Genomic DNA, 12,461 nt, shown 5'->3' with positions numbered 1-12,461 from the left:
GAAACTGGTTGAATAGTCCAGAGAATAGGTCCTGAAGGAATTGGTAGGTAAGGCCTTGATATTAGCTTACAGTTACTGCTGTAATAGCCAATTATAAAGCAATTGTACCAATTAATTTGGCTAGAGCTGAGAAGTGGCCGAATTAATTGGTTTATAGGGTGACGATGTATTACTGGGGAGTAGCTATAAGAACAGCTGTTACCATTAAATTATTTAAATTAGCCTTGTTCTTAATGTATTATTTATTATTGAATCTATAGGTTTATAGATGGTCTAGCTCAGTGGTTCACAAACTTTTTCATGTCAAGGACCCCCAAATTGACATTTATTAGCCTGTGGACCCCCATTTGAAAAGATATGCCAAGGACCCCCATAAGAGAAGATTGTTACGGCTCTAGCAGTGATTTTCAACTCGTTTAATTTCAAGGACCCCCAGTTTGACATGCATTAGTGTACGGACAACCATTTAATAGCATTTCTATCTCTGGGACCCCCAATTTATATTGTAAAATCAATGCTAATTACTTGCGCAAGCAGAGCGCGCAAGTACTAGTTTCGCCCAGGACGATATTCAATACGTATGCACCGTCCCAGCAAATGACGTAATGACTACTGGTGCCTGATACGGCAGTGGTGCAAGATTACATACATGTATACATAGGAGCATTACCTTTAATCCTCCCAACACTAAAACATATCGTCATTACGTCACCATCGAAAACCAATTACTCTCTGGCATTGAGTCCTTTAATCCACACCTTTATTACGTCATCATTGAGAGCTAGTTATACAGTTATACCCTGACGTCATATGCTGGGACGGTGCATACACATCAAAAGTGGCGCAAAGTAACCACAGTATACTGCTAATCAATTTACAAATTACATAGAGGCATTTAGTATTAATATCAGTATAGTCCCAAGATTAAGTAAATTTAAAGCAATTGACAATTTAAAATAATTATACTGTATACGTGATAACATTCTATTTCAGTAATCGGATAGATGATTTATTTGTCTTTGTAAAACTAAAAAGGGATCCAGAATAATTCTAAATCGATAAAACTATTTATTTTATAGAAACTTGTACCATACTTCATAATACTACTTTTTTACATGCATAAAGTAGGTAGGTAGCGAATAGCTAAACCTAATAATTCATGTTTCTTCACGGAGAAGCTGAGATTTGACAGTTTGTAGCGGTCGCCAGTACTTGCGCGCTCTGCTTGCGCACTAGTGCCATAAGCAAGTAGGCACTCGACAGAGTGCAGTTCTAGTTTAACTCTGAGGTCCATTTGGTTCCATTTGTACGCTCTCAGAATTACAGACACATAAGGGTCAATTTGGTTCAAATTATCATTTAGCTGGGGACGATTTCACGATAATACAAAAAATAGTAGATCTACAAGCTCGTAGTGCGGCTCTTGGTGCCACGCTATGAGCTTGTAGATCTGATATCTTTCAATAGGGTTCCCGTCCTGAATGGGTTAAATTGGTTAAAAGCAGGCAAGAGACATCATCTTCACAGGCACAGAGTAAAAACTTGTTTGTGGTATAGTTTACTAATGCATGAAGGAAACATTATCAGTGTACATACATTGACTCTGTATCAAACATAATTACTGTAATAGTTTAATTACAAACACATCACTGTACACATAATTTACTCATGACCAGACTGCATGTGTCAGTGGTGGACAGTAACAACATTTACTCGAGTACGGTGCTTAAGGAATGTCTACATTTCAATACAATAATGCATTGATGTTTAAAAGAAAATCTATATGTAATTTGTACTTTTGAATTCTTAAAAGCAGACATTAAGAGTAATATTTGACAATTTCTTATACTTTGACTCAAGTACTGGGGTTGAGTACATTGTCCACCACTGCGTGTGCGTGTGTGTGTGTGTGTGCGTGTGTGTGTGCGTGTGTGCATGTATTAGGCTGCTCTTGGGCTGTAGTAAGGCAGAGCTCTGATGAAAGCATCCAGTCTGGATGTAAACAGGTCACTCTGCAGAGGCTGTCCCAACACGCACAGAGGATTCTTCACGATGTACTCCACATAGAGCTGAGACAGACGGACAGACAGACAGACCATTAACCATTGCTTTAACACCCGAACGCCCAGGGGTTATTTAATCCATTAAATCATAGCGCCCAGCGATTTATAGCAGCGGAGCACATTTAGTGACAGACCGGATGCTATCCCGGATGTGGCTGAAGTAGCTTGTTGTAGCCAAAACACTCTCGATGCGACAACGGGAGGTATGATTCATTCTAACGCGACTAGCGACGGGACCGCAATGGGCCGTCTAAGGGCCAATTTATACTCCTATTTTAGAGCTGAATAAAAGTCGGTTCGGCTCTGTAGAGCCTACAATGTGACAATTCTGACAAGCCGAAATCATTTCGGCACTACAGCGCCGAAACAGCAGTAAAATAGGAGTATGAATCGGCCCTAACACATAATCTTTTCTTAGAATTGGACGGAATGATTTAGATCAAGTGTTATTCACGTTTTAAGAGGTTTTAAGATAGACAGACCATTAACCAATGTTTTAATGTACAGTATGTACTCTACATAGAGAGAGAGAGAGAGAGAGAGAGCTTTAGCCAATGCTTTACTGGCACAACTATTCTATTAAAGTAATATATAGTTATATACTGTGTAACTCTATATTGTAGGACAAAATACTTTGTGAATATGACCCAGGAAGATGGAAGTACTATGTACACACACACACACACACTTACCGTGCTGTATATGTGGTGTAGAGTCTCTCTGGCGTTAGGGACGGACAGGTCAGTGTTCATGATGAACTTCAGTCCTGTTGGAGTTTCATAATAATGAAGTTTATATCTACTGGTCTGAAAGGACAAGAATCCCTCCTTCCTACAAACAGAGAGAGTTAAGGATAACACTGGAGTGAGTGAGTGAGCACGTGTGTCTTCTAGTGCAAAATGTCCATTTCATATTTTGGTGATTTCTTTTTTACCTGAAACCTGTTATTCTATAGTGAAAAGGACAAGGGGAAATCTGATAACATTTACAAGCACTGGACGGTATTTGAGAGAGAGCTTCTCACACACACACACACACACACACACACACACACACACACACACACACACACACACACACACACACACACACACACACACACACACACACACACACACACACACACACACACACACACACACACACACACACACACACACACACACACACACACACACACACACACACACACACACACACACACACACACACACACACACACGAAATGTGTCATTTCACATCTTAGTGTCTTCAAAACAAAAGACAGATAGGGTTCAGGTTGGGTATTATTATTTAGTTGTGTGAAGGATACATATCCAGAGGAGACATCTTGTTGATGAAGGATCGAATGGAAAACGTCATCCCATACATTAACTTAAACTCCTGATAGAGATAACATGAGAAAATAGATACATTTTACATTGCGTTATTACCATCATTAACAATTAACATTATCACTGATATTATTATCATCATCGTATCATAACTATTAAGATAAGTGACCTCATCTTTAGAAATTCCTGCTTGTTTCTTGCGGTTCCATTCACTGTAGTTGAGACAGGTCCCGTTGCCATCAAATATATACAGATTATGAACCGTCATCTAGAGTCAAGACAGAGAGACACCGATATTACATATATATATACACACAGTCATCTAGAGTCAAGACAGAGAGACACCGATATTAAATATATACAGATTATGAACCGCCTATTGTCCAATATATTTTAATTTAGTCCATAACATAACTATAATTAAAGGCATTTGAAATTACATAAAAATGTAAATTTTCAGGATTCCTCAAAACGCACCGGGGAATGTACTCCGTTTTTTTTGTCTAAATGGGTTAAAACTGGACATTTTAACCAGTTCTGTTAAAACATGAGCCAATGTTAAGTGACGAACACTATTGATTCGATGCTTGCTTTGCTGTTAGCTTTCGCCCCCGGGGACCCGGGTATCGCTCGAGACACCGCAGTGACGCACTGACACTGGACAACCCTAACTTCTGAGTAGGTTCGGTCAGTGCGGCACTCAAGCACACCCGGGGCGCAGCGCACCAGATTTGCAAACAACACGCTGCAACACACAGTGCACTGAATAAAGAGAAGAGAAGAGGGCAGGGAATTTCCGAACGCACCCCTAGAGTATGATGAATTGAACATGGTGGACTGCATGGACCCTATTGTAAACAAGTGTAATGCTTTATGGTTTCGTCCACAGTTAACTGTAATTCTCCAATCTGTTAATACATACTTTTTCCACAATATGTATCTGTGGAACTTTGCTTTTCCAAGTGTTAAATGCCCTGGCTGACCCCCAAAATCTACCAAAGGGAGAGGTAAATATCACTTCTCTCGAACACCCCCCATACTCTGAAAATATGAATTTAGTTGTCATTTATTATATTGTGTTTATGAATTGAATTCCCGAATGTTATCCTTTTAGAAGAGTTTGACTGTGTAACTCGATGGCTCAGGAGAGAGAAGTGAAAGTATAAAGTGGTTAACACACGTATGTCTCATTCTGTCACATTGTTGTTCCTCCTGTCCTGGAATAAATATAATATTGGAATACTAGATTTCAACTGGATGGCTGCGATTGCTGCTGTTTAGATAATCCTAGTATTATCATCCCAGTATTAACACTTTGTTCTTCTCTTCCGTACATTTTAAATGTATAATACAACATATAACTATAAAAGACGAGTATATAATCACCTTTAAAAGCTTTATAACATTATTAGAATACAAAACATCGATGTTTACCTTCCACTTCCTGGTACAGGACCAAACGGGTGTCCAGTCAGATGCCTGACAAGAAAGATAGAGATAGATCGGAGGAGTCCAATGAGATGCCTGAAACTTCAGCTCGGTTTGGTTTGCTGTACTCGCTGTATTTAGAGCGATTACGGTTCATCTTTTATTTGGATTAATTGTGTCCAATCACTCAGTGCACCACGTAAATAAAGCATATAGAAGTGTATATATTCATACGTCTCTAAATGTTTTGATGATTAATTGAAAATGGTGGGCGGCTGGGCGCTATTGTAAACAAGTGTAATGCTTTATGGTGTCTCACAGTTAACAGTTTTTGTATTGAGTTGTACTTGAAATGTACTGTAATTCTGCAAACTGTTCATAAACCAATCAATCAATCAATCAATCAGAAAGCCACCCCTGACTGCATAAACTGAAGTCAATGCATCTTCTTCACCACCACTGTGCATGGTGCGTTTTTAACATACACCACTAGATGACGCTGCGGTAGCGCTGCTGCCACTTTGTGACGAAAACGCCAAATAAAAGGAATCCGAACAGAGCAGTAGCACTAAAGTCTAAAGGTAGTCATTACTCATTACAGTGTGTCATAATGGACAAACCAAATATTTCAACTTTGCTGATTTATTTTTAAAAAGGTGTCAAAAAAAAGGTTAAAAAAATAGTGTTTTTGTTTTGTTTTTTTTGTTTTTTTTAATCAAACAATACAAAGCAATTTGATTGATTGATTGATTGAAGTATTTATTAACAGTTTGCAGAATGGGTACATTTCACATGAAAGCACAACTCAATACAAGACTCATGTGAACGACACACTGATAAAGCATTACACTTGTGCGTGTACACATTTTCAATTCAGCACAACATTTAGACATTTAAAAAACAGGAAATCATGTAAGGAGGTAAAAAGGGAAAAGAAATATATACAGTAAAGGGAAAAGGGGGTGGGGGGCAGTGCTTCCCCAGTGCCTCCCCAGTGTCCCCCCAGTGCCTCCCCAGTGTCTGCCCAGTGCCTCCCATGTGCCTCCCCAATGCCCACAGTGCCTACAGTGCCTCCCCAGTGCCCACAGTGCCTCCCCAGTGCCTCCCCGTCACCCCCCAGTGCCTCCCCAGTGTCTGCCCAGTGCCTCCCCAGTGTCCCCCCAGTGCCTCCCCAGTGTCCCCCAGTGCCTCAACAGTGTCTGCCCAGTGCCTCCCCACTGTCCCAGTGACCCCTCCACTGCCTGCCCAGTGCCTCCCCGGTGCTTCCCCAGTACCTCCCCAGTGTCTGCCCAGTGCCCCCCAGTGTCCCCCCAGTGCCTCCTCAGACAGTGCCCCCCCTAGTGCCCTCCAGTGTCCCCCCGAGTGTCCCCCCAGTGCCCTCCCAGTGTCCCCCCCCCCAGTGCCTCCCCAGACAGTGCCCCCCCGGAGTCCCCCCAGTGCATAACAAACCTTGAATGATTACTATTGCAATTTATTTTGCATCACGCCCCTTTTTAGCTTACATTGACTGGCCTAGAAGGCTAAAAGGCCCTCTACACAGGGGTCACTATAGGCTAAACATCCCACAGTGCCCTCCAGGCTCCAGTGACACTGCATGACATTACATCAGTTCGTTTGAAATGTGTGTATGAGGATGTGTGTATGAGGCCTAACCCTGACAGTGCATTGATTGGTGGTCACCAGGGTACAGGAGTGTCAGGAGCTAATCATATGGTTCTGCCTCCTGTTAACCTTAATTGCCCGGGGTTATTTAATCCATTAATTAAATGTGCCCAGCGATTTATAGCAGTGGATTTATACCGACGGACCGAATGTTATCCCGGATGTGGGTGTAGCAGCTAAATGTAGCCAAAACACTAGTCTTGCGTAGCCAGATAACTATTCCCAATCTCCGAATGCTATAGAGTCTGGAACTATATCCCCCATGAGCTGTGTAAGGAAGCTGCCATTTCCGTTCACAAAAATATATTAAAAAATATCTTTAGAGCTTTTTTTTTTTTGCTTTTTTTTCTGAGCATTGGCTGTGGAACGATGCGATCGGTTTTGATATCATTAATCTCTGTCCTGTTAATCAATCTCCGTCCTGGGCATCAGAGTGTACTAATTAACAGGACGGAGACCTCCGTCTGGGGCCCTTAAACTTGGGCTTCTATTCTCAATGCCCTCTCTCACTTGCCTATTTGCATTTATAGTATCATGAGGTTCCAGACATGAGCCAGGAGCAAGGAAGATGGCAGAGACAGGAAGTAGAGAATAGAACAATAAGAAAAAAAGGTACCATTCTTAATTGCATTTGTCTTTTCATACCTGTATCTGTCCTGTGTTTTACACCTACTATACTGCGGTGCTGCCTGCTACTATTACTCCCAACGTTGATCCCCAACAGAGATAAATAAATAGCTTTATTAATAAGTGACGATTCAGTTGTCACTCTTCAACAGGCATAGGGTCATAGAGGAGAGGGGTCAGTGAGTCATAGCCGCCCTACAGTATGTGCAGGGCAGAGTACAAATTGATTCTCCTATGGCACATTGAAGCTGTTAGATTGATGATTTTATGAAAAGAATACTGGTTTCACCACTGTAACAATAAAGTTGATTCTGATTCTGACATATTTTCATACCGTATTTTCTTTGTTTTTAATGTGAATGATGTAATGCCGTAATGTAGTACAGTAAAGTATAGAATAATATCAGCAGATAATAATATTATAATATTATTATATTATAATAATATTATATTAATATTATTAATAATATAATAATAATATATAGAATAATATAATATAATAATATTGTATTGTATAGTAGATATAACTTCATTGATCACACAAAGGAAATGGATACAGTGGATGAGGAATATACTGTAGGCCAGAGATATAGACAGAGTTACGCAAACTGCGTTTATGCCTTTATATGATGATTTCCTGTTGTTTTTGAGGGGCACAGGTTTAATGTTTGCCTTTAGTTCAATGTTTGTTTTGTAAATGCCATTGACAATGAAGGGAAACTTTACGCCATAATGTAACTCATTACGTCTCTTTATTGTTAATGGCGTTTATGTTTGTGTTGTTTATGTTTGTTTTACATCACCATTATATCACCAAATCAACATGAGTTAGGCTTTAATATATTAGCGGCCCTCACTTTACACGGGTGTGATTTTTTTATATAGAAGTGTATATTTGTACATCTCTAAATGTTCTGATAATTGTTGTAAACAAGTGTAATGCTTTATCATGGTCCCGTCCACAGTAACCGTTTTTTTTAATGTATTCAAATGAAGAAGAAAAGTGGAATGTCCTTTATATTATTTCACTTATACGACAACGTTTCGCCCCTCCGGGCTTTCTCAAGTTACATGGGTACTGAAGTAAATTTAACAAGATAACGTGCATATCGATATGCACGTTATCTTGTTTAATTTACCTATAGTGGGAATAGGCATGCACGGCTTGGGAAGCGTGGATCCACGCTTCCCAAGCCGTGCATGCCTATTCCCACTATAGGCTGAGGAAGAAATGCCACTTGACAGTTTTCAAATCAGCCTCATGGTGGCGCTACAATTTCTGCATCTCTTAGGGCCCATTTAACCATTATGCATTTGGATGGCAAAAATGGCAGATCTGCAAGTTCAGTGTCTTGAATGAGATGTGCTGTGAGTTTGCATATCTGCTATTTTCCAGCATAGGACCGTTGCACAGTGTAGTATAAACAAGGCTTTATTTATAAGTCGTTTTTAGAATCCTCCTCCTCAGGAGCATATCCACGGATATCCCAAGCGAATAAAATGATCAGTGCTTAAAAACTATGATCGTTTGTGTGTGTGTGTGTGTGTGTGTGTGTGTGTGTGTGTGTGTGTGTGTGTGTGTGTAACTGTTATAATAACATAATATCTCAACATGCACCTGCTTCTTCCCCAGGCCAGCAAGTGGCTGAATCTCCCACTGTATCCGTGCTGAGTCTAGCCTCTAGATGGCTCTGCATGGCCTCTAGCGCTGCGTGACACGCGTTTTACGCACGAGAGAAGGGGGTCGTCTCTGTGTTTACTTCCGGACTTAGATCCAGAGATCTCGTACGTTCACACAACAGAGAGCCGCAGCAGCAGTAGCAGCAGCTCTAGTGGTGGGAGAGCAGCAGCCAGCTTTATGCGCTAACAACAACACGGCAACCGGGGACACGGATTCATGACAGAGGGCACCGAGCCTTTCCAGTAGCCGCCGCATCCCCAGGAGGAGTGAGCTCCACTCGGCCGCGACACTAGCAACAGCCCGCGGGCGGACCGGGTCCGGGAGGAGCGCCTCGCCGCAGAACAGGACGCCGCTGCTGAACGCTTCCCCTTCAGGCTCAAAGTCACTCTGGGGCTACTATACTAGCTAACTGAACTCATCATCCCCAGTGTGTGTGTGGTTGATCCGAGACAGGCAAAGGAATCAAAACAAGGACATTTGACATTTCGATTTGAACACAGAGATCCCCGGCAAAGAAGAAGAGGGGGAGAGACCCGGGGACCCGGCGGGAGGGAAGGAGGGAGGGAGGTGGGGGGACAGGTTCTGGGGATCAGGCGGGGAAGAAGAGGCGAGGGTGGTGGCTGGATCGAGTGTGTAGTGTAGGGGTCGGGTCGCCTCCTCCACAGCTCTTCTTGGTGGATTCATCCCCCTGCCAGCTACCGTGAGCTCTGAGATAGCTACAAACATCACCATGGATTGGCTGATGGGGTGAGTACTAGACGGTGTTGTCTGTCACCTCTCGGCCGCCGGCCGGGGGCACCGCGGAGCCGCCGAACACCGTCCCGTGCTGTTCTGCTTCCCCTACATAGTCGCTGCTCTTGTGTAGCCTTGTTAGCTTAGCCTGGCTCTGTCTGAGAGGGCAAGGATGGCTCAGTGGCGTCACAAACAATCGCGGAAGCCTGTAGTTTGTTGTGCCCCGGCCTTGACAGCTAGCGAGCATTTGTAAATAATTAATATACAAATATTTATTTTCAAGACAATTTCCAAAGTGTTTAGAAACTAGTATGTATGAAGCTACAAACATATTTGCATGTTTTGGCTGTTCAATGGCCCCCAATTAATTCGCGAAGCACTTCCGCTATCTGGACGTCACATTGCATCCTTTTTGTTTTTTTTTGTTTTTATTCTGAGGTGTTTAGCTCTGCCGAGCTAGCTTTAGCAGCATAGCAGCCTGGTTAGTTAACGTTCTCATTTTGCAATGGCATTGTAACTCAAGAAGTGTAACCCCACGTTAACGGACCGCTTGGCCGGCATGCTGGGTACATCTTTGGCCTATATTTGCTGCCCGCACAGCCATGTCATGTCAGCGCCCAGATTAGACGAGGAATATTCATTTCAGTAATTTCAGAGAAGCCACAACAACACAGGCTGCTGCTGCCTCGGTAGTTTATTTATAGGAGCGAATTTACGCAGCGAGTTGGCTAATGGTAGCTGCTGGCTGGCTGCTGCCCGGTTAATTTCCCTTGCAAGGTGCAGCGTACCCACCAAGCAACCGTCACTAACTATATGCTGCTGCTAGCCCGGCCAGCTGTCATGTCTGACACAGAACAGAATACAACAGTAGCTTTGCTTACTTAACGCCTGTTGTTGGTGTTTACCAGCTGACATCGTATATTAGTCATTAGTTACACACACACACACACACACACACACACACACACACACACACACACACACACACACTAGAACCCTAACAGTTTGCACATGTAACCATTTGGGTCCATTTTGGTTGCACTCAGTTACAGATGGATACACGCTTCACAAACACTGAGGATTTTAACTGTGCATGGCTGACCTAGCAGAGGTGACAAGCTACTAAATAAAACACGAGCATGTTTGGTGATTGCAAATACATTTTTGATAGCTATGGAAAAGGGATGTTATGGCTTGAATTGATGTGGCCCTGGGAGGTACTGCTAAAATGTGTGTGTTTGTACTGTAATGGTGGAATATTGTGCAATGTGGCAGTGACACCTCCCTGGAGATGGTGACACTGATCTGCTTTATGTACAACTGCTCTTTTTAAATAGAAGAGAGGATACTCCTCAGTGTACCAAATCAGGCCTTATATCTCAGGATGACAGCTTGAATATATTGGTTATATATATATATATTATTGCTTGTCTATAGACCTACATCCCACTTTATTTCCCATTTTTCCCATGCTTAATTTGCATGTAAATGTAATATGTATCCCAATCTCTACCAGAAGTTCTCTTGTCTGAGTTAGTTTTCTTCAAATACATGTTTACAATCCATGTAAATATGATTAATTTGTCAAAGCGTGAGTCATGTATTGAAGTTTTAACTGCAACGGACATGTTTTTACGTGTGACCTGGTTTTCAAAAACACAGCACCGTCTCAGTCTGTTTTGACTTAACTCTGTGCAGCAGAACCACCACACAGGCCCAGATATTATTTCAGGGACTTTTAGCAAAAGAGCGGAGCATTTTGTTATGTGGAGCGTCACAAAGGGATTTGAGTCACTGTTGTAAGGTGTGCCGTTGTCAGGACATTCACTCGGCTGAATGGTTATCTGGCGTTCTGTTGTGTGAGCGAAGCCCTGGCAGAGCCAAGGAAGGGTGGAGGCCTGTTTTGGGTGAATCTGTACCGTGTGACATTTTAGGTTGAGAGATAACAGCACAGACCCTTTATTAACCACAGCCCAAACACCAGCCAGCTTTGACTAGGGTTGTGATCCTTTTTAACCATTCCGGTTACTTTCCCTCTGTAACGGACGATTCCTATTGGCCGGGGGTTCCAAATGGACCCCAACAGGTCTGTAACATCTTGAGTGTACGAATGGACCCTAACAGGTCAAGTCCACTTGGTTCCATTTGTACACTTTCAGACGTGAAGTCCATATACCAGCTCTGACGGTGTGATAAAAAGCCGTTTCCAGAAACGGTTCCAATTGTGATGGAACCGATTCTGGTTCCTCAATGTTGGATTCAGTTATCCGGATCCCAACCCCAGCTTTGGCTAATAGTTTTCCTTTGTGTTTGTTTTGTTTTCATCTTGTGTGGTTGTTGTTTGCCCTCCTCCTGACATTCCTCAGTGCTGTCACTTTGCTAATGAGTAGTTGCATTGACAGGTCTCGTGTTCTTGTGATCTATGGGCGTTACAGTAAACTCCCCCTCTATCTTTTTCTCTCACACATCTCACTACACATATTTTATATATATTTTTAGCAGTTGGAGTTGGTGCCGTCAGACGTAAACTGGTTTGCTCGGTGTGATATGATTATGACACAGGTATTTTAACTGTAAGAGCAACAATCAGTTTGATGTTGACCTCGGAACTCTGGAAGATTGAAAGAAGTGCTCATGATCACCTGTTCAACCTGGTATCTATCTTTTAGGCATGTCATTTTAGGCAAACTATTAATTCATTAAGGCCTGACTCCAAAATGATACGGATGCTTTCCCGGTTTTAATGATTTAAGAAAATTTGCAAAAACATTTCTAGATTTTCAGAAATGGCAAACATGGCAGATCTATAACCTCACAACGTGGTGCAATATGACACATAGTGAGCTTGTAGATCAGAGATTGTCAATGTTGCATGACCAAGTATAGCCTATAGGGCTTAACCACTTCCTTTTTCTTCTGCAAATAGACCATTTA

The 12,461-nt window shown here is 42.2% G+C and overlaps 2 protein-coding genes across 3 annotated transcripts in view; one reads left to right on the top strand and one right to left on the bottom strand.

The window, feature by feature from the left end:
• Window positions 1-1,615: 1,615 nt before the first annotated feature.
• Window positions 1,616-4,863, bottom strand: trappc1 (trafficking protein particle complex subunit 1). Of its 2 annotated transcripts, none has more exons than XM_080761330.1 (5): window positions 4,832-4,863; window positions 3,567-3,665; window positions 3,376-3,446; window positions 2,756-2,894; window positions 1,616-2,069 (listed from the first exon to the last, which is right to left on the bottom strand). In XM_080761330.1, the coding sequence occupies exons 2-5, from the start codon at window positions 3,663-3,665 to the stop codon at window positions 1,941-1,943; spliced, it is 438 nt and encodes a 145-aa protein (XP_080617456.1). In that variant the 5' UTR covers window positions 4,832-4,863; the 3' UTR covers window positions 1,616-1,940. The 2 variants fall into 2 exon arrangements, with proteins under 2 accessions (XP_080617456.1, XP_080617457.1); XM_080761331.1 differs by lacking the exon at window positions 4,832-4,863 and adding an exon at window positions 4,784-4,830.
• A 4,055-nt stretch (window positions 4,864-8,918) lies between these two features.
• Window positions 8,919-12,461, top strand: part of mob2a (MOB kinase activator 2a) — a 96,604-nt gene continuing 93,061 nt past the window's right edge. The window contains exon 1 of the mRNA XM_080762535.1: window positions 8,919-9,542. Within this exon, the coding sequence (XP_080618661.1) occupies window positions 9,526-9,542 (17 nt within the window). The 5' untranslated portion in view covers window positions 8,919-9,525. The remainder of the gene's footprint in view (window positions 9,543-12,461) is intronic.

The sequence above is a fragment of the Protomyctophum bolini genome (genome assembly GCF_963924005.1).
Source record: "Protomyctophum bolini genome assembly, chromosome: 4".
NCBI classification, from domain to species: Eukaryota; Metazoa; Chordata; class Actinopteri; order Myctophiformes; family Myctophidae; genus Protomyctophum; species Protomyctophum bolini.
Note: the sequence above shows the minus strand (reverse complement) of the source record. Positions and strands in the feature narration are given on the sequence as shown.

What these genes read in the sequence shown, in the direction of transcription:
- trappc1 (XM_080761330.1), bottom strand. Translation starts at nt 3,665, where the DNA reads ATGACGGTTCATAATCTGTATATATTTGATGGCAACGGGACCTGTCTC. An exon ending in CAGGAATTTCTAAAGATGAG is followed by an intron (nt 3,447 to 3,566) that starts GTCACTTATCTT and finishes TATCTCTATCAG; the next exon opens with GAGTTTAAGTTAATGTATGG. An exon ending in TACACCACATATACAGCACG is followed by an intron (nt 2,070 to 2,755) that starts GTAAGTGTGTGT and finishes CGTCTGTCTCAG; the next exon opens with CTCTATGTGGAGTACATCGT.